Below are 20,707 nucleotides of genomic sequence, written 5' to 3' on the forward strand. Positions count from 1 at the left end.
CTGTTCTGGCTGTGAACCCTGTGAACACGACTTGAGCCCAGTGCCAGGACTGATAGCCCTGGTCTGTCATTCTATCAGCAGCTGCCAGGACTCTAAAAGCTAAATTCCAGCTCCTACTATGCAGCTATGCTACTTATAAACCTCATTTTCAGCTTCATTTGTGTAGTTTGTCTGACAGAAACTGAATTGAAGAAAGCACTGCACCCGGCAGGTTGGTTATCAATTTGGGTGACTATGAATGAGCCAGTAAAGAATTCAAATCACTTTCTCATAAAAACAATTCAAACAGGAGCAGAAGTGTCCAGATGTGTCTGCTTCTCACAGAGCAGTATTATGATGAAGAGTATTCAGACAAAAAAGATCCTACAATGGCTTGTCTCCGCATTGCCGTGGGGAGAATTGCCAGACTCTAAACTAGGTGGTTGAGTTGCGAACACAATTTTGTATTTGTGTAAGTAGACATGATGGGCAAAGTAAACAGCTGAAGGTACTAATATTCTAATCTAAACGAGCCAGCCTTATTCGCCAGCTTTTACCACATACGAATTTCAAAACCAACATGCCTTTACAGGAGGGCATTCTCACTGGTGTTCAGCATGCTTCATCTGCACTGAGCCGTGCATTTAGTAAATTTTCAGGGTTTTCCCAAATGCTGTTGAGTTAGATATGATACATGTATTTGTTACATACTGGAATTCTGAAGAATAAAAGTCAGGTCAGAAGAATATACTCTTTTACATATAAATTGCTTTTTCTTTTCTTTTTTTTTTTTTTTTTGTAGTTTTTACACTCCCGTGCTTGCACATGAGTCCTGGTTAAAACTGTTCACTGCCATGGGAACAGACACTGATGCCATAATGAAAAATGACACAAGATCAATAGCAATACTATTGCTATTGTATTGTAAATATACTGTAAATTTATACAAATAAGTATTTGTATGCACTGCTAAAGAATCTCTTGCCTAGCAGTTTATTAAGTCATAGTATGTCCTTGATCATGTAGGGTAATATATCATGCGTCTAAGGTAAGCCACTTAGGCTGAATTTTTAGGAAGTAAAGAGATTTTGTAACTTTGCTTACAGTAATTGGAGCATTTCATTTTAATCCAGCATCTTCTGAAAATCACAGACTAAGTCCCATTCCTGTCAGCTGTCAAACTCAGATGGCTACATGAAGTCATATGGAGTCTGAATTTGCAGGACCAAGGCCTTCATCATCACTACCTATCTTAAAAGGGTGCCTATCATAAAACCTGGCCTTTTTATACCTGAAGGGACTACAGGTGTCAGGATCAATTTGGGCAAGTTTTAAAACAAACTTGACTTCACAGGTTGAGCATGTTTTCTGAATGGCAAACTAATGGTTATTCTAAAGTCATTTATCTCTTAGCTGTTTTGTTGCTACGTTGAACAAGCTTTTATTGTGACCGCAGTGCTGAAAAGATGTTTTCCTTCAAACACAAACCTTGCAAATTCATCAAGTTATGTTATAAATTGTAAGTAAAAATCAAGGTTTTTGTGATTGTGCTAAAGGAGATAGACTAAATGCAAATTAACTGAATATACTGTAGGTTACTAGGTGGCGGAAAAATGGCATTATGCTGATTAAAATATGCTAACCAAAATGCTCTTGGAGAATTACAAATACTTTATAATGGATACAGATGCTTCAGTAATTAGTTACTGCTGTGCTTCTGAATGTCACTAATACATGATACATGACAAAAATCAAGATGATTCAAGACTAAAAATTCAGAAACTTTTCACCCCACTTCCAGCTAACATGTGTCAAGTCAATTACACTTTCTCCCCGCAAGTGTTTTAAAGGTTTGGGATTTTTTTTCTTCTCATCTTGTTCTCTGACCAAGCACTTACACAAAAAATGAATGAGAGGATTAGCAGCCAGGAGATGAAACTGACTTTTCTACAGAAGAAGGTTGACAGCATGGCTGCTGCGATGAATGATGTGAGCAAAATGCTTTCTTCTCTGGAAGGCAAAATCAATGAAGATAAGGGCAGAGACCTGCAGTCTTTTCTGAAAGGTAAGAAAAATAAATTAATGTAATCATTCATTAAGTTAAAGGTGCCAGGAAGAAATAAATGCTAAAAACATTCATAAATTATCCTGTTCTATTGCTGAACATTTATGGGAAGAATTCTCTTAGTTTCATACTATGGTGGAGGGATTTGTTTATTTTGACATTTGTTATGGTGTCTTTTATAGAAATGAAGATTTTACATTCTTGGGTGCTGCCTCATCTACGTGATGACTTAAGCCACAATCGAGACATTTTCATTTACTTAGAGCTTCTGCAAATATTCTTATCTTTATTTTTTGTTTATATGGCAGCTGCTAAAGGACGTACTATTTGCTTTGCTATCAAGTCTAAGTAATATTCTTTAATACGTAATTCACATATGCAGGGGAAATGTATAAGGAATTCTGTGGTTGTTGTATCTATAACATTGTAAACAACCAGCTGAATAATTTGCCTCTGATCATATTAAAATACCTTTGATAAACATCTGTACTCTTCTGTGACGAGGCCTTGGGTGATATGGTTTAGAGCGAGGTGACCCTGCCCATGGCAGGGGGGTTGGAACTTGATGATCTTAAGGTCCTTTCCAACCCTAACTATTCTATGATTCTATGAGAGACATGGGCAAGGATCAGGAGGTTGGGCAAATTCTCACTATTAGAATTATGCATCCGTTCTTTGTGAATCCTGCAGCTGTTTGTTTCCCAACTACAAATGGTGCTTAACAATCAGATTGAGACTGATGCTTTCATTTCCTTAATATACAATATTTTTCTCATGTTTCAGAATTTTTCCCCAAACTGTTTGTATTATACACTTTAGAATCCAGAAAACTTCCTATTGTTTGAGAATGAAATGAGGGAACTGGAGCTTCTTATATTGAGATAAAAATAAATCAAACATTAAGTGCTTTTGTATATCCCTCAAATTTACCAAGTGTGGTCCTATTTCTTCTATATTCAGTCCTCTGTCTTCTGAGTTGCTTGTGCCACATGCTAGATGGCCCTCTTGTACCCTGGATCGAGTGGATCCCGTTTCTCACGTAGGTGACCTGCTTTCACCTCTCCACATATTGCTAGATGGCATTCTTGACCCTTGGGCATACACTTAATTTGTCTTTGAATATTTCACATTTCCCTTCTGCTTTCTCTTCATTCTTTTTTATATTCCACTCGTTCTAGCTGTCATTTCTATTCTATTCCAAGAGCATTCTTCAGCTGCATCCTGTACTTCTGCTTCTTCATTCCCTTTCTATTTTTAAGGGTCCAAGTTCTAATTAAAACATGCAGTACAAAAGACCCTGTTATTTCACACTTCTCTGCAAATGTGTTTCAAGCTTTTATTGGTTTTATTTGCAATGATATATATTATACCTGCTTCAATGAAATCTTCAGCTGCTGGCCCTTTTTTGATTTATGTTCTCCGTCTATCTCCTAATCAAATTACTAATGAAAATACTGCTATCAAGTAGTTTCCTTGACTCAAATTGTGAGTCCTCCAATAGAGGTTATTCTTGACTTGTATACAGGTAAACAGCAGGAATGAGATGAGGGGGAGAGAGAGAGCAAGGTTAGAGTTTCTCTTGGCTTGTATTTGTAATGTCAAAGGGCAACTGCAGTTTCTGTCCAGGGAATACCAGACAGCCATACTCCAAGTGGGCAAAAAGCATCCTATAGTAGCAGGAGCTGGATGAAGTTTTCATGGTGTCCCCTAACCTGGTACAGATGTGCAGTTTAGGAACATCAGACTTGCTAAAAATCACACCTGAAGGAAAAAACAGCTTTCCCCACTGCCACTGCTGTCCTGAAGCAACATGTTTTTGAAGCACAGTTAAGTCTGTAGTTGCTTCATACTATTCAGACTTCTTCCTACCTCCCTTGCTTTTCCATTTTCTTACCATGGTGCCCAGGTCCTTTACTCATATCCATTAATCAGTTTTCTTCTTACCACAGAAATTCTTATGGCTGCCCAGCTTTGTATCATGGTTTGTTAGGAGTGAGGTCTGTTTTTCTGAACAAAAAATTCAGTACCATTTACAAAGTTATTATTTCTTGATTTCTTCTGTAAATAGATGTTGGTCCCACAAACCTGTCACCTGTTTATACAGGGCCACACTCAATGAAGTAACTGACATGATACCCTAATTGGATTAGTGAAACCTGGATTTTTAAAAATTGTCTTCAGTACTCAGGAGACTATTCCTACTTTTTACTTAGGGAAAATAGTTTGATGTTTCCTTTTCATTTAGTAAACTCTGCTTACTTCTTGCTAGTCTTTCTTCCTCCTTCCACTCCACATCAAGCCCTTTTATAGACTTCTTTCCTCTTCATTATTAAAATATACACTCCTTTGAAAATGAACTCAACAATGGAGTGTTAATCACTCCCAAGTCAGAAATGTCATTTATGGCTGGATACATGACCTTAACTCAGTCTCCTGTGTACACACATTTATTTTGCACATTATTCTTCAAATAATTGAATCTATAAAGGGAGTATATGTTGACACAGAGTAATTACACACTTTGGATTTCAGCCAGAGTTAAAATTAAAATTTATAATCTCATAAAAAGTGCAAGAGATCTGTAATGTTCATAGGTAATTTGGACCTTTCTATTTCGAAATGAGCAACAGAGAAATTGGGTTACATTCACAAATTCTCAGCTCAAGCTTAAGAATATAGCCAATTGTCACCTACAGCAGAAGTTTGGATCAGGCCTTTCTGTGGAAGGGCATGCTCCCACAGCCCCTAGTGAACTTTGGAATATCACTTGTTTACCACATACCTAGATGTCCTAGCCAGCAAGTAAGGGAGAGAAACCCAAAGCTGTCTGTTTTATCAAGTTCCACTCTCTTGATAACAAAACCACCTGAAAAACAGAGCTGAGCTATGTTCCAGATGTGAATCTACTAAATAGAGTAGGAATGTGAGAGAGCAAGAATGGTAATTTCTTGACTGTCACAGGAAGAAAACACCAGTATAGATCCTGTGAAAGACCTCTTGCAGCAGGATGGTCTGTTATCAAGATGTGTTGCTGAGATGGAGAAATTTAATTAATTCCTCACAGAAGGTGTAGAGTAACGGTGTTTCTTTCCAAAGCCATTAAGCTTTTCTTCACTGCTTCTGTCTTTTAAAGCACAGAACATTTTTCAGCATCATAAAGCAACCTGACCAAGTCATCAGTTACAGTGGTTTCTCTACATGTCAGTTATTTTACTCTGCATTCATATCTTGGTTCTTCCTCTCATCTGTCAGGACATCATTATTCTCAGGTATCTTTTCTTACTGTTTTTCCTTCACTGAAGTTCACTGACAAAACTCTTTGTGCAAAGTGTGCATGTTCATGGGTATACATCTGTCCAGGTATTTGCTTGCTGTTGAGGTTGTAAAAAGTGAAATAAAGGCAATCTAATTATTATCTCTTCATTATTTTGTTTATATTTTATGCAAAAATTGCTGTGACATCTGTGACCACAGTTGACAGTAGTTGAGTTTATTGCTTAGGAAACTTCATGCTATATTTCTGAAGTGGCTCTTTTCTAGGCTAGCAAACTTACTGCATCTGTCTGTTAAATCCTGCCTTGAAAAAAACCGACTACCATCTGAAAAAGTGACAGATTTATCCCCCAGGGATCATGGGTGTTTACTGTCTGTTTTACCAGGAATAATGAAGACTGAGACTCATAATTCATAAAAAGCAATTATAATCAACTACTTTATCTGTTTCCAGCTGGAAACACACAATTCAAATGGATCTCCTGGATAGAAGTAGTACTGGGCTTCTCTCTAGCTTGCTGAACAAAACCAGTTTTATTTGGGATCCTTTTGCACCCTTGGAGCCCAGAGTTGTGCTGGGTTTCATGGGTCTGATTTCCTGCTGTTTTGCAGCTCTTCCTGAGAATGTACTTTAAAATAAGGTTTCAAAACATGCCTTGGTGTTTTAGTGATGAAACAGTAAAATCCAGGGTATGGATGTAATTGAGAGGAAAATAGAGGAGGGCAGCAGAGAATTTCTGCCTTTACCAGTACAGCTTTAATTGGAGAGCTGGTGGTCATGGAGGCATTGTAGAGGCTGAAGGGTTTAGCTGTTATAACAAAAGCTGTCTGAAAGTGTTCACAGGGTTTAGAAAACACATGAAAGAAATATTTTAGCTGGACATAGGGACTACCTTTGAAAAACAAATCAAAACCACACGTCTGATTTCATACCAGAGCAGAACTACTGCTCTAATTAACTGAGAAGTGTGGCAACACTCTTGATGAACACTGTTTTATGACTGTCTTATCAAAATACATCTCCCATATAGCCTTAGATGGGTTGTTACTCACAGGAGCAGAATTCCCACAGGTTCACCTCTGCACAGTGCTTTGCAGGATCAGTATTCCTAGGAGCTATTTAAAGAGTTAGTATGCAAGACTAACTAAAAATGTGTACTTTCAAAATGTCTGCCTTTTGTAGCAGTTGTCTTGTTGCTAACTTTAGATATTCAGTAAGGCTATTCTTTTTATTAGCTTCTTTCTTACTATAGCATGTTGTATGATCACTTAGCACATACATTAGGAAGGTAATCTCTTCTTTCACTTTTTGACCATAACGTTGATAAAGCAAATGCTTTTTTCCTTACTTTCCCAGTGGAGAAAGGACCCATCATTTTCTCATGAGCAAGCCACAAAAGCACACAGAACTCCCCATTTCAGTGTTCAGAAACAGCTTAACTAGGAGATACCACATGCAGAGTCTGAGTTTGCCCTTTCAAAATAATAGCAAAACTGCCATTGATTTTGGAGAAACAGGGATGAGGCTTTAAATACTGTTATCCATTCTCTGCATTTATCAGCTTTAAATTGTGCTCTATGGATCGGTAAATGGGGGCAGGGATGCGTGTGTATCTCTTCAGTAAAGCACTGTGCTTACTCACACTGTAGAAAAAAATTTAGGTATTACTAGAAGAATTTGTTTGATTGTTTCCTTATTTCTTCTTTTTCCCAAAGGTCTCAAATCCAGAAGTATTAATGAAATAGTCAAAGACATTGTCAGAGAGCACTTCAAAGGAATTCAAGGTGAAATGCAAGAAAGCATGGCTCAGGTTTTCAAGACCATATCTAGTTTGTCAGATGATCTTGAAAACACAAAGGGATTAGCCAAGCATCTGAATGAAACCCAGCAAAAATTTGTTCAGGAGAAAGAAAATGGGCCAACAAAGCTTGATATTCTGGAGCTAAAGAGTCATATAGTGCAGATGAAAGAGGAACTGACCCTCACTTGTGACAAACCTATAAAAGCTTTACAGGAAAAGCAGAAAACCTTGGAGGATAACTTGGAGCATCAACAGTTAAGAAGTGTCATTCATTATGAATCTTTAAATAGGACTCTTACCGAAATGAAAGATGCTCATGAACAACTGTTATCAGTTGAACAGTCTTCAAGCCAAAACATCCCTTCAGATAAAGTCATGGAGTACAATGTTACAGAGTACATGTTCACATTGCATGAGAAAGTAAAGAAACAAGGAATGATGGTGCTGCAGATCTATGATGACTTAAGAGTCCAAGATGGCAAGATAAGCAATCTCAGTGTTGCACTAGAAAATCAGAAAGACTCTGTTCTGGGGGTCTGTGATGACATGTTGTCAGAGAGCAGGAGGGATTTCCAAATGCAGCTGACAGCAGCTCAAGAGAATGTGCTTATCCTAAACAAAAGTCTCTCTGACCTTGTCCTTCCATTGGACAATAAGATGGACAAAATGAATGAGCAAATTAATGATTTGTGTTACGATATGGAGATTCTCCAACCTTTGATTGAACAAGGGATACCTTTTAGTCTGACTTCAGAGTATGAACAACAAATTCAAGCTGAAGAAATCAACAAGAAGCTTGAAAACCTCACTACTGTTGTTAACAGAATGAGTTCTGCAATTAAGGAGCTTTCCAAAACTCAGGAAGGACTTAAAAATGAATCTCAGGCTTATGAGGAACTGTTTGAAAGTCGTATTAATGAATGCTCCATGGAAATAGAAGATGGATTAAACAAGACCATGATAGTGATAAACAGTGCTATTGATTCTATTCAAGATAACTATGTACTGAAAGATACGCTACGTGCTCTAAGAAATGAGACTGAAATCTGCTGTGGCAGAGCTGAGAAACTGGACAGCCTCCTGGCTTTCATTCCCCAATTTCAACAGTTGAATGAATCCCTCCAGATGCTGCTTGTTGGCAAGAAGTATGAATTTTCTTTACAGGTAGGACCATCCATTTCTGAGCTTCCATACGAGGAGCCTGACAAAGTTATCCTCCACAATTTCAGAAGACTTTTCTATATTTTAAATGATACATCAGCAAAAGTGGACAATCAAAAAGAAGATATCAGCCGCCTGGAAGAAAAGCTACTTGATTCTGTGGAGGAATCAAAGGACCATGAGGTTCGCCTTCTGAATGTGGAGTCAAAAATTTCCAAGTTTTTGTCAAACAACTGTGTCTCACTGAAAAAACCCAAAGTAGCCTCGACAGAGAAAGAGCAAGTGGTCTCACTTCAGCTCCAGACACTGAGTTCCAGGATCAAGGCCATGGAAGCCAAGTCAATCCGCTTCTCAAACATCATTTCACTTCTGAACAAGACTGCTCACGAGGCCTGGGGACTGTGTCATGATAGTAACAGCAGCATCCATAAAGTGAATGCAAGTATACCTGTGCTAATTAAACTTGCTCAGCCAGATATCCCCCTCCTGCGTAGAGGCCTCAAAGAGCTCATTGAATCTGTGCTTGAAATACGAGCAGGAACTATTTTGACAAATTTAACCCAGCATGTTGACATATCAGTTGCAAATGCTATGAACAACATCACCAAATTTCAGAAGCAGGTGAAACCAGTTATGAAGAAACCAGTCCCAGTGAAAAAAGGAGCAACAAATGTTACCATGAGCCTGGCAAGCCGAAGTCAGAGAAACACGGATAATGCTATAGATCCAGGTAATGCATTTCACTCCACTAAAGATTAGAGTCTTTATAATAAAGGCCTATGTAACCGTTGTGATGAACTGAAGTGGCAGAACTTGACTGAAGGTGAATAAAAAGTGCAAAAGAGAGTTTCAGAGGAACTTGAGGTTACTCTAGTCTCTTGCTTATAAAAGATGATGCACTAAGACATCTAGAAGCTCCATTTGATTTTCCTTAATAAGTTCACATCTGATCAGTTTAAGATATATGTGCATGCACACACACTCAGCTGAGTACCTGACCTTTCAAACATAACTGTCAATTTAGACAAAGTCTAAACTACAAGAATTTTGTGCGTGCATCTGAATTAGCAATTTCAGTAAAAAAACATGCAAGCTGGGATAGTAATCTGGAGTTGTGTCAGTACTTTGCAGTGTCAGTGGGGACGAAGAGTATAAAAAACCTGAGGCAAGTGAATACACCAAATCACTGAAATGAGGCTTTTGCTGACTCCTTCAGTAATCCATTGAGATTACTGGTGCAGTTAGAACAGTGTGTTCTTGCAGAATCAAGAGCCCAGACAATAAAATAAGTGTAACTCAAGTCCATCCAGGGAACGTCTCAGCTGAGTAGAAGCTGCCATTCTTAAAGAAGACGTTTTGAGTGAGATTTGCTTCTGAACTTCAATTCAAACATCATCATATGAAATGAATTCATGTGGATGAATTCACAGAAATAGAAATAGAGTTATGAATTTTGGAATCAGATGAGTGAAAACCGGTAACATAAGCTAATATTTTATGGTAATATAATATTTGGCAAAATACAGAAAATGATGAGTGATAAGTTTCTAGAAATCCTCAAAGGACTCTAATTCACATTAGAATAAGTGAGACAGATCCTAAATGGCAGAGAGATGTCCAGATACTTTTGAAGACCTGGATCTAACTTTTTCTGTAAAGTATTCTTAAACTTACAAATATTTCTGAAACTATATTTGCACCATGTTATGAGCAGATGTAGAAGTAGTAAGAGCTACCACTGTTGTTCATGTGATAAGACCATGGGCAATCTCCTTTTCCCTCTTCACACCTCTTCTCCCCATTTCCTTCCCTCATCTCCTCCTGTCTTAGGTACGGGCACTTTTCAGTGGTCAGTTGAAAGGATCCTTTATGAAGTCCCAGTCCCATGAGTAGCTTGACTTCTGAAAGCCATCCCTACTGAAGGATTTCAGTCCTTGGTTCCTGTTTCAGTTAACAGAGGACAGACAGCTATTCCAACAGGCAGTCACACCAAGATTTCCCAAATTGTGATTACAAATTAACTTGAATATTTTGATATTAGAAATAGCAATTATTTCTCAGTCATTTCTGTTTTCTGCCTGTTTGTGCCACAGCACAGGATGGAAATTCAAAACCCTTGATCACAATTAAAGTTACGGGGAAATGAGATATGATGCCTTTAATCTTTTCTGAGTCTTATACTTTATTGGAAAATGTCACTAGTGCTACCTGCCTGGAGCACAGGAAGCTGCCACCTGCTCTGTTCTTTTACTCCACATTATTGAATTAATGTATTTCCTATTTATTATTTATCTCATGCTGAATTTTAATAATACCCACTTGATAACACTGGAAGTATGATTACTCTTACAGAAAGTGCAGATCTTGGCAGATATTGAAAAGCCCTATTTTTAAGCAACATTTCTACATAGCAATGTTTATGCAAACTTTTACATCAGTAACGAGCTTTTGCGCTCAGTGATATTTCACGCCTAGCAAATTCATACATTACATTACTGTAAGTTAAAGAAGTAAGAAAGACCATTATTCTAATTAACAAGTATCTCTCTTCAGCCTGGGCATATTTTACTTCTTCAGGAAAGCTTTTTCTCTCAAGTTCCAGGAGATCATCCAGAGATATGTGCTGATTCTACTACAGTTTCTAGAAGAAACCCTAAGGCATAACTGGCTAATTATAAAATGTATTTGAACTTAGATTGTCTTTTTCAATTAAAAAAAAAATTAGAACAAAATTCTAGAAAAAGGTGAATGAAAATTCTAATTGATTCCAGTATGTTCAATATTTGATCCTGCTGTAACAGATTGGGATTTGCTTTGGCTTTAATGTGTTCAGGATTTGGCCCTGAAGTAATACTTCGTAGTTATTTGAAAATCAAGGGGAAAGAATGCAAGTTTGCATTCCATATGCAGGGACATACAGGTTTGGAAACTTCCCATATTGTGGAACGGATTAAAAAAAAAGGTGCATGTCAGCTGAAGGCTACAATATGTGTGTGAGGGACAGAAAATCTAACACTTTTCCTGATACTGAACTGTATTGCCAACCTGGGGTGAATAAGAAAATGATGGTCTTAAGACAGATTCAGGCATCTGAAAAGGGAGAGTTGACAGCTTTTAAAGAAACAATATGCAATAAGGTTTTTATTAGTCTTGGATATGGATTATGTCTGTTCTTACCTTCCAATGAACTGTTCTGCTTCAGAAATGTGTGATGCAGCATGAGGGCAGCTTAGCTCAGTTCCATTTTCACATTGCCATTTAGTGCTGTGTCTGTTCTCAAGAGAATCTAGAGGCCTCCATGCAAAGGTGAATGCCGTCTCTTGTTGCCTGTCTTGTACTAGTTGTGGTTTGGCTTTATTCAGATTTCCCATCAACATGAATAACTGATGGTGCAGCTTGTTATATTTATGTATGTAGTATGTAATAACATGTTATGTTCATGAAGCTCCACATGGGGAGGGATGAGGAACTGCCTAAGAGTGTATGGGACAGGATTAACGGATGTGCAGGGATTGCCCATTATAGTGGGCGTCTGTTACAGGCTGCCTGACCAGGAAGACAGAGTAGATGAGGTGCTGTAGAGACAGATAGGGGCAGCCTCACACTCACAAGCCCTGGTCCTCATGGGGGACTTGAACCACATTGATATCTGTTGGAAGGACAACATAGCAGGGCATAAGTAATCCAGGAAGTTCCTGGAAAGTGTTGGTGGTATGACAAAACAGCCAGCAAGAAGAGGGGCTATGCTTGTTCTCACTAACATGGAGGGGCTGGTGGTGACCATGAAATGGTGAAGTTCAAGATCCTTAGGGCAGTGAGAAGGGTGTGTAGCAAGCTTCAGGAGAGTGGACTTTGGCCTCTTCAGGGATCTGATTGGCACAGTACCATGGGATAAAGACCTGAAAGAAGAGTAACCCAAGAAATCTGGTTAATATCCAAGGATCACCTCTTGCAAGCTCTGTGTGACAGAGGAAGTCAGGCAAGAATGCCAGGAGGCCTTTACGGATGAATAAGGAGCTCCCGGGCAAGCTCAAACACAAAATGGAAGCCTACAGTTGGTGGAAGCAAGGGCAGGTAGCCTAGGAGGAATATGGAGAAATTGTCTGAGCAGTCAGAGCTCAGGTTAGAAAACCCAAAGTCCTGGGTATCTGTCCAGGGATATCAAGGGCAACAAGAAAAGCTTCTGTAGGTATGTTAGAGATAAAAAGAAGACCAGAGAATATGCGGGCTCTCTCCAGAAGGAAACAGAAGGCCTGGTTACCCAGGACATAATTTTTTGCCTTGGTCTTCACTGGCAAATGCTTTAGCCACACTGAAAAGGCAAAGCTGGGGAATGGGAGAATGCAGAACCACCTGCTGCAGGAGATCAGGTTTGAGACTAAGGAACCTGAAGGTGCACGTGAGGGTCCATGAGTCCTGATGAGATGTGTCTATAGGATGAGAGGTCCTGTGGGAACTGGAAATGACATGGCTCAGCCACTATCCATGTGGCGCTTTTTTGTACCGTAAACACCCTGCACAGCACTTATAACTGAATTCCTTCTCAGAGCCCCAAATGTACCAGTAGCCTTACTTGCCCTGGGCATACTGACCTAGCCCTGAGGCTGCACACCCTGCTTGTGGGCCTGGGATCAGCTCAAGCCAATCTCCCAGGCCTTTTCATTCTTGCTGGACTGTGAGTAACCCTGGTTACCACAATCGACCTGCTATGCTTGGCTTGTCACCACTCCAGGTGAGGCACCAGCCCTACTGTCACCCTCAGTTCTCGGGCACCAGCCCCAGTGGGGCTGCCTCTCTCCCACTGATCCCTGGCACTCCTTGCATCTAGGATACTGGGGAAGCGCATCACTTTTATCACTGTCAGACTTGAGAGCACGAAACCAGAGGTGATTAATAATTGTAGGTTGACAACCCGTCTGACCCTGTGTGAGCCTATGGTTAGCAGGCTTCCAGGCTCCTCCAGTCTCCCAGGGCTTCCTGAAAGACAGTTACAGATAACTAAATATTGAAAAATGTTGGCAAGTTACTTCCTGTTCAGACATTTCCAAATTGAGCCACTGGAATCACTTCTTTCCCTAAAGAGACCATTAAATTTCTGAATATTTGATTTGCTTCTAAACAACACCCCTGTAGATACTGACAGAGCTTCTTTATTTGGTTGAAGATCTATTTGTACAGCAGTGTATTTCCCAAAAGAGCTTCTGGCTGCTTTCCCTCTCGAGGAGTAGCAAAACTCAGCATTAACTGGCTCTGCTCAGTCCTGCCATACTGAGGATAAATAGCAACTGCATTCAGTTTATTCTATTAATAGCTGCAATTTAAGTGAATTTAATTTATAAAGTCTCTCTCTTTTACTCACCTACAATACTAAGTTGTGAAGATTAATTGAAAATAGGATATGCACTACAGTAGGAAATTCTTTCCTAATCTGAACTTCTTGACATCTTTACCCCAAGCAGAAAATAAGCACATAGTGTCTCAGGATGCCCTTCAGCAAGGAGAAGGAAAGCAAAAATACTGGGCAGAGGGGCAACCATACCCAGAAATGACAGCAAGAACATGCTATTGTAAGATTACATGGAAGTTACACAGAGATTACCTTCTCAATGGAGATCAAAGGCATTTGCCTCTTAACTCTGAAAACCCTTGTAGAAACCCCCTTACAGCTTCTCCTAGTTTTAGCAAATGGAGCACACTCCCCAGCTGCTGTTAAGCAATGCTGCAGTGGAAGGGTTAATTTCTTGTAGGTAAAGCTATGTCTGAATTTGATTTAACTCCAAGATTAAGTTCAGCCAAACTTATCCCTCAGCAGACTGTTAAAACACTAGTCTCAATCTCATTATTGTTTCTTTTTTGTGATCTTTTTCCTGTTTCTTAGACTTATTTCTTGTTATGATAAGCCTAGGCCAATTAGCCAGCAGTCTGCCCTGTTCTTACACAAAGCTTTTGTCTTTTGGGAATATGATACAGTCAGCAAAATCAGCTGTTTTCCTGCCATTTATGCTTTCCTTTCACACTTGGTAAACATGTGGATGCTTGGTAAATATGACAGAAATGTTGTGGATGCTTGGTAAATATGAGTGAAAAATAAGGTCAGTTAAGTGTGCAGTGAAACTATTATCTGAGAAGAAAAGCATTATTTCTTCATGTCCGGTTGCCTCTACTGTGACCCCAGTCATCACAGTCCTAAATTGCTTTATTTCAGGCATTATGGGATGGATATTATTTTCTGTGAAAAGAATTACTGGATTTCTTGAAGTCCATATGCTCCATCAGTACAAATTTAAGTGTCACTGTACAATGTGCTTTAGCATTCTGCTTGCTGAAATGAAATTTCTCATAGACATAGTTTGCTTTAATGCAGGAGTCTGTGAAATATCTGGAAGGGAATCTGAAGATAACTATAGGCATTACTGAGGTATCTCTGTTAAGATCCATGTCAACATTTCTCTGGCAATGAGTAGACCCTTTTATAAAAGGCTTTTCAGTTCCCACCTACCAATCTAGATTTACCATCATTGGTAAATCTGTGTGGAGTATTATTTCCAGAGCTCTAATGGTAGTTCCTGGGAAAGAACAGGTTTGTTTTCCAAATTATGTGACTTTCTAAAATACACAGGAATGCTCTGTGTTCAGAATTTTTCATAGGAATATTTAATTTTTAACATGGCTTGAATGTTCTTCCCTTCCAACTGCTATGACAACACATTGTGCAATTACACTCAGTAGTCACTGTCTCAGAGATCAGCAGCGCTGGACTGACATTTCTCCGTATCAGCTGGGTGTGATCTGTATGTGTAATATCTTTCATCTTATTACATGTACTTGACCCTCTGAGATGAGCAGAACTCAGCATTTATAGGTAATTCTTAGAGGCTATAGGTATATATACAGGTATATGATTAGATAGGCATATAATTATATAGCTATGTCCTGGAGGCTGTCTGAGGGTACACTGTGTTCAGGCAAAGAGGGAGGCTAGCAAATGATCTGAAGTGCCAGGACAGGCTATGAAGTTGGCCTTCACAGAGCAAAAATTCCACTGTTTTTATGAGTTGACAAAGAGGCTTTCCAAGACGTTCAAGTCTTGGGAAGTGTCACTGTAATGACATTGCAGCTGAGATTGTTGCCTTTCCTCCCTCTCTATCACAGGGCAGTATTCAGCTTGTGTCAGCTCCCCATGCCAGAATGGAGGAACCTGTATCAATGACAGACAGAGCTTTATTTGTGCTTGTCGCCACCCCTTTGGAGGAGCCAACTGCAGCATGAAGCTGGTGAACGACAATTCTCTGAGTGTCGGCAAGTACAGAATTTAGTAGCACAATATGCTAGCCGTACAGGCTTCTGCCTCAGGGCCTAATTAGAGAGCATTTGCTGGTCAAAGGTCTCACATTTCACTTTAATGAGTACCAACTCAAGTAGTAGTGTCCTGTGTTTTGGTGCTGAAGACATCAATCCCCATGGGTGACTCGTGATCTCTTTCTTTAATATGACCAGATGATGGGATTAAATTGGACTGGGACCAGTCATAATAGCTGGAAAGCTCCCTGGTGAATTGCATAGAGTGGGAGAGTGTGCAGTAGATGTATTTGAACATGGTATCATGAAATTCAAAGGGGGAGGTAAAATCACATCACTGGGGGATACTGGATAGCTTCAGTACGGCCATAAATGCTGTATAAATACGTGTAGCTACAATGATGCATGGGACTATGGCCTCAAGAAGTCATTTTAGGCATGCCTCTGATTTTCATCAGCAAAGGATGCAGCCTTTGAAAGATATTTCAAAAAAAAAAAGGGTGGAAACTGTGCTTATTCAATCTACAAAACAAATAAATCATTTACATCCAGGCCACATGGAATGTGAATTTTATGCAGCTTTTAGCAGCTATTTGGCTGATTCTTACTCATGACAGCATATGAATAGTGAATAAAATCATTTGTACACTGGCAGGGAATCATAGTGTGCAGGCTCAGCTTGAGGAGAAAAGCTTATACTTATTTTCTCATTTAACATCAGGAGTGCTAAACCTCTTTAGTGTCTGCATATGATTCGTGGAGAAAGTTCTTGGCTTCAGCACGCATAGGAACAATGAAAGAGATCCTGGGGTGGGAAAAACTTCAGGAGGAAGGGGTGGGGGAAAGAAAGAAAAGAAAAATAGTAGCTTCCTTAATGATAACATAGTATAGACAAACATAAAGTTCCCTTGCTGTTGCTAAAATTATTCTTTTGTCATCCACCTAGCACTAATTTTGAAGAAATCTACTTTTTATACAATAAAGAGAAACTTTGTGTTTATGCAGAAATACGATGTTTCAGGTGCTCAAGCTACTGGGTGATATGACTTCAGAAAAGCTGCTTTTGATCTTTGATCTTCTGGCTGATCCAAGTGACCTAAAGGTCATCATTACTTGAAATTTTTCTTTATTCTTTTCCAGATTTTTCAAAAGGATCATACAGATATGCACCTATGGTGGCTTTTTTTGCCTCTCATACATATGGAATGACGACTCCAGGACCCATCAGATTTAACAATCTGGATGTCAACTATGGAGCCTCATTTGCCCCAGCAACTGGGAAGTTCCACGTTCCGTATCTGGGGGTCTATGTTTTTGAATATACCATTGAATCATTTAGTCCACGTGCCTCTGGCTATCTCGTCATTGATGGAATAGACAAACTCACTTTTCAGGCTGAAAATATTAATAGTAACAAGTACACTGACAGAGTAATTACTGGAAATGCTTTATTAGAGTTAAATTACGGTCAAGAAGTCTGGCTCAGACTGGCAACTGGCTCTATACCAGCCAAGTATCCACCTGTGACTACCTTTAGTGGTTACTTGTTATATCGTACCTAAGTCTGCCATAAATATAAACACCATCAAATGAAACAACCTGCATGTGAATTTACCTTTGCCTTTAAATACTGCGTTCTTCAACAGCCATAAGTTTCTCAAAGTAAGCAATGTGATGGTGTTTAAAGTGCCAATTGTCCAAGAAGTTGCTTGGTTGTAGTCATTTTCACAACTAGGAAGTCCACAGGTTGGAGATGTGGGAAAAAAATAAGCATTTTCTTTATAAAAACGTGGCTGGGAAGCACTAATGTAAGCCAGGACAATGTTCTACATTCACATTGCATTAAAAAAAAAAATTTGCACAAGGTTGCTGAGAATCAGTTCTCAAGACAAATCATAGCTGCTTTTGATTATTCCTTTTTAACCTGAGTGCATACCAAAGATGATGAGTAGATTCTGATGGCTGTGACACTGGATAACTGCTTAGCTCATTGTATCAAGTGATAATCATGTGTATATATTCTGTTTGGAACAAATATATTCATTTTTCATTTTGCCTGACATTATTTACCACATAGAATCATAGATTGCATATAATACAGAATGCATACCCTGAGATGTTAGTGTTTAATTGATTAATGATTTTAAATGTAACCAGTATAATAACAAACTGCTTTTTTATCTAGCAGAAAAAACAAGAGGGAACACTTAGAAGCTGTGTGTTGATACAGATTAGAAATAAGGTACACATTTTTAGCAGTGAATATAGTGGATCTGGTGGGGTCTTTCCATTGCTTGAAGCATTTACACCACAGCTGGGTTTTCCTTAGGCGGTAGGTTTTTGAGCAAGCATGGTTATATTTGCTTCACACAGATTTTAGCATGTGAACTTTGGCCTATAATGTACACAAGATTAAATGAGATAATCATAGTAATTTCTAAGTTTGAGCTCTATAAATCTATGATTTTGGTTTGCTTCCCCATTATACCCACTAACTACTGGGGCAAGATGAACTTCAGTCTACATAAACAGGAATGAGATTCCTAAGCACTAATCCAATAAAAAAAATGCAGTTCATGTTATGGCTGCCTGAAGACATAAACCCTCAGGTTTGCATCCTTATCAGTTGTAAAGTGCTAGTTTGCTGCCATTTCTTGATGTCCCATGGACTGGTGTGACTGACCAGGTTTGTTTCTGGTTATTGCCTTTGTTAATGCTAATTGATTGGGTTTTACCTCTCTGTGTGTTTGTTTCCCTCCCTTTTCTCATCCTCCCAGCTGAAAAAAATAAACTTTCTCACACTCCACATGTCCTTACCAATTAGTGCCACTGACTAGGTTTGTTCTTGCCACCAGCTCCTTCACTGTGTGTCACACAGGTTTGTCTCTGCCTGTTCTTTTCTATGACTCCTTTGACCAGCTATCCCTAAAAGTGCAGACACCCTCTTTCCATGGGCTTCCATTCAGTTATCATTAATCAGTGTACTCCAGTGATTTATGCCAATTTTTTGAAGCCTGGAGTGTTTTGAAGCTCCCTGAATTATTTTGTTTTACACTGTCAGGAACTTCATCTCTCAGTAGTATTCCATGTACCTTACCAAATCTTACGATGAAATGTCAGTGAAATGATTGAATTCTTCTGTGCTGTATGTGGTGGATAAGAGAACACACAATATCTTTAATCAGGCATATAAAAGTACATGTTACTCAAAACTGGAATGTGCATTCTCCACCAGGAGCACTGGAACTGAAGTGTGTCTTTGGGCGCGTGCCTGTGTGCACTGGCTGCCTGAACTACAGAAGCGTGCAGCACTGAACAGCATTCTCCCATCTTCAGGGGAGCATTCTACCCTGGCTTGTGGATAAGCACAGCAACTGAGAATTGATGAAAACCTTCAATCCAAGCCCATTTTCTAAGGCCCTAAATCCATCAACTAATTGTTTAGAAATCTTGCAGCACCTAAATAGTTCTTAAAATAGCCTGTGTTTCCTTGAAGGATCTGAAATAAACAGAGAGTTGACTCTATTCTGAGAGTCAACTACAAATCTTGTTAACAGGTTGGGATATTTTGCCACTGTTTGTATTTTTCTTTTTCTTTGAGGCCAGAAATTCTCTTTTTTTCTACCTGATGAATTCTTAATGTACCATGAACCCTGAATGAGTGTGCTACCTACCTTTCTCCTGTCGCTTACATATTTTTCTGTAAACACTCAAAATCTTTGATATGACACTAACTCAGCCTACCGTATCATTGAATTTTGTCAAAATAATGACCACAAGCCCAAATCCCTCCTTGTATGATTTTGTCACTTTAATGTGTTTAGTTGTCTTTATTCCTGCTGTGGCTATGGCTAAATGGCATGAAAATTACTCTGCAGATGAAATTCAAATGACCCACCAGAGACTGCATCTCTGTTTTAATGTGACTTTCTTCGCCCTTGCTGCCCTTGCCACTAAATTCTTCAAGCTGGGTCCTCATTTTCACAGGCGCTATTACCCCCCTGGCAGCCAGATACTTTTTATGTCATTGTACTGGCTCTCTTTCCTTTTTTCTTTCCCTTCTTTTCTCACAAAATTCAAAATTCAATGGGGTAGAGTAAAAAATCTGACTGAAACTACATCTGTAGGAGTAACACATAGAAAAATAATTTCCTGATAGAAAATATTACTGAAGCTAGTTCTCATTGCACTATTAAAAATATGGAAGAATCAATATTTTAAAAATATAATAAATGTGCACTGCCCTTTTTATACAATAATCCATTCAAGTCTTTCTTTGGATATATTAATACTAAGTATACTTGGCTTTGTCTTTTGTTAAAAACTAAAACGCAGATTCTTCACTGTGAATATAGGTTTGCATTGGCTGCTGAGGTTTATTTATGGGCCTGTGTCTATGCACCAGGGCTGCCTGGACTAACAAAGCAAACAATAATGAAAAATAACTGAGGATCAATAAAATCAGTCAGCCTACCCATTATGTAGAATAGACAGCAATCAGCCTGTACTCCCAGGAGAACTTTTCAGGCATAAAGCAGGAAAAGATAGTTCCCAAGGTACATTGTCACCCTGTGCTTTCATTTTCATGCTCTGATTTGCATTCCCTAATGATAGCAGGCAGCAAATCTGAATGTTCATCTCTACCCACAGCCCTTGTGAGGGACCAGAAAGCCATCCTGAGCCTTTGTACTCCAGAGTGCACGGTGTTCTCTTTATTTGGGTGACTCAATAACCATGGCAACATTTTGTCTGGTTTGGCTTTGGCAAGCCCATCCAATTTACTCTGGAGCTTGCATTATCATTTCCTTACCTGTACCAACCAAGTTATCACTGAACACATTCCCCAGCCCCTCACATACTTAATATTCATGCTGAGATCAGCAGTTTGTTTTCCTCACATACCTTTTCTAGCTGAATAGCCAGCACAACCCTGCTTTGCTCCAGCTTATGCCAAACTTCCCTGTTGACACATGCCTGCCTGATGCTGACTTATGGGTACTGCTGTCTGTCAGTACTTCTGGGATATTTTTGTTCAATTATTTTTTCTCTTTGAGATAATAACATCTACATTGGCAACAAGCAAGAAGGAAGCCATCATTTCTGAATTCAGCCATTTACCTGAAATAAT

At 39.1% G+C, this 20,707-nt stretch overlaps 1 protein-coding gene across 1 annotated transcript in view; it reads left to right on the plus strand.

Annotated features, from left to right (window-relative positions):
- MMRN1 (multimerin 1) overlaps nt 1-18,383 on the plus strand; it is a 45,494-nt gene extending 27,111 nt beyond the window's left edge. Inside the window, exons 5-8 of the mRNA XM_061374886.1 lie at nt 1,871-2,044; nt 7,034-9,010; nt 15,433-15,579; nt 16,720-18,383. Coding sequence (XP_061230870.1) covers nt 1,871-2,044; nt 7,034-9,010; nt 15,433-15,579; nt 16,720-17,141 — 2,720 coding nt within the window. The 3' untranslated portion in view covers nt 17,142-18,383. The remainder of the gene's footprint in view (nt 1-1,870; nt 2,045-7,033; nt 9,011-15,432; nt 15,580-16,719) is intronic.
- Nucleotides 18,384-20,707: the final 2,324 nt, after the last annotated feature.

Source organism: Neopsephotus bourkii, unplaced genomic scaffold, assembly GCF_033783945.1.
Source record: "Neopsephotus bourkii isolate Nb327-2 ecotype Australia unplaced genomic scaffold, CSIRO-AGI_Nbou_v1 NB_168, whole genome shotgun sequence".
NCBI lineage: Eukaryota > Metazoa > Chordata > Aves > Psittaciformes > Psittacidae > Neopsephotus > Neopsephotus bourkii.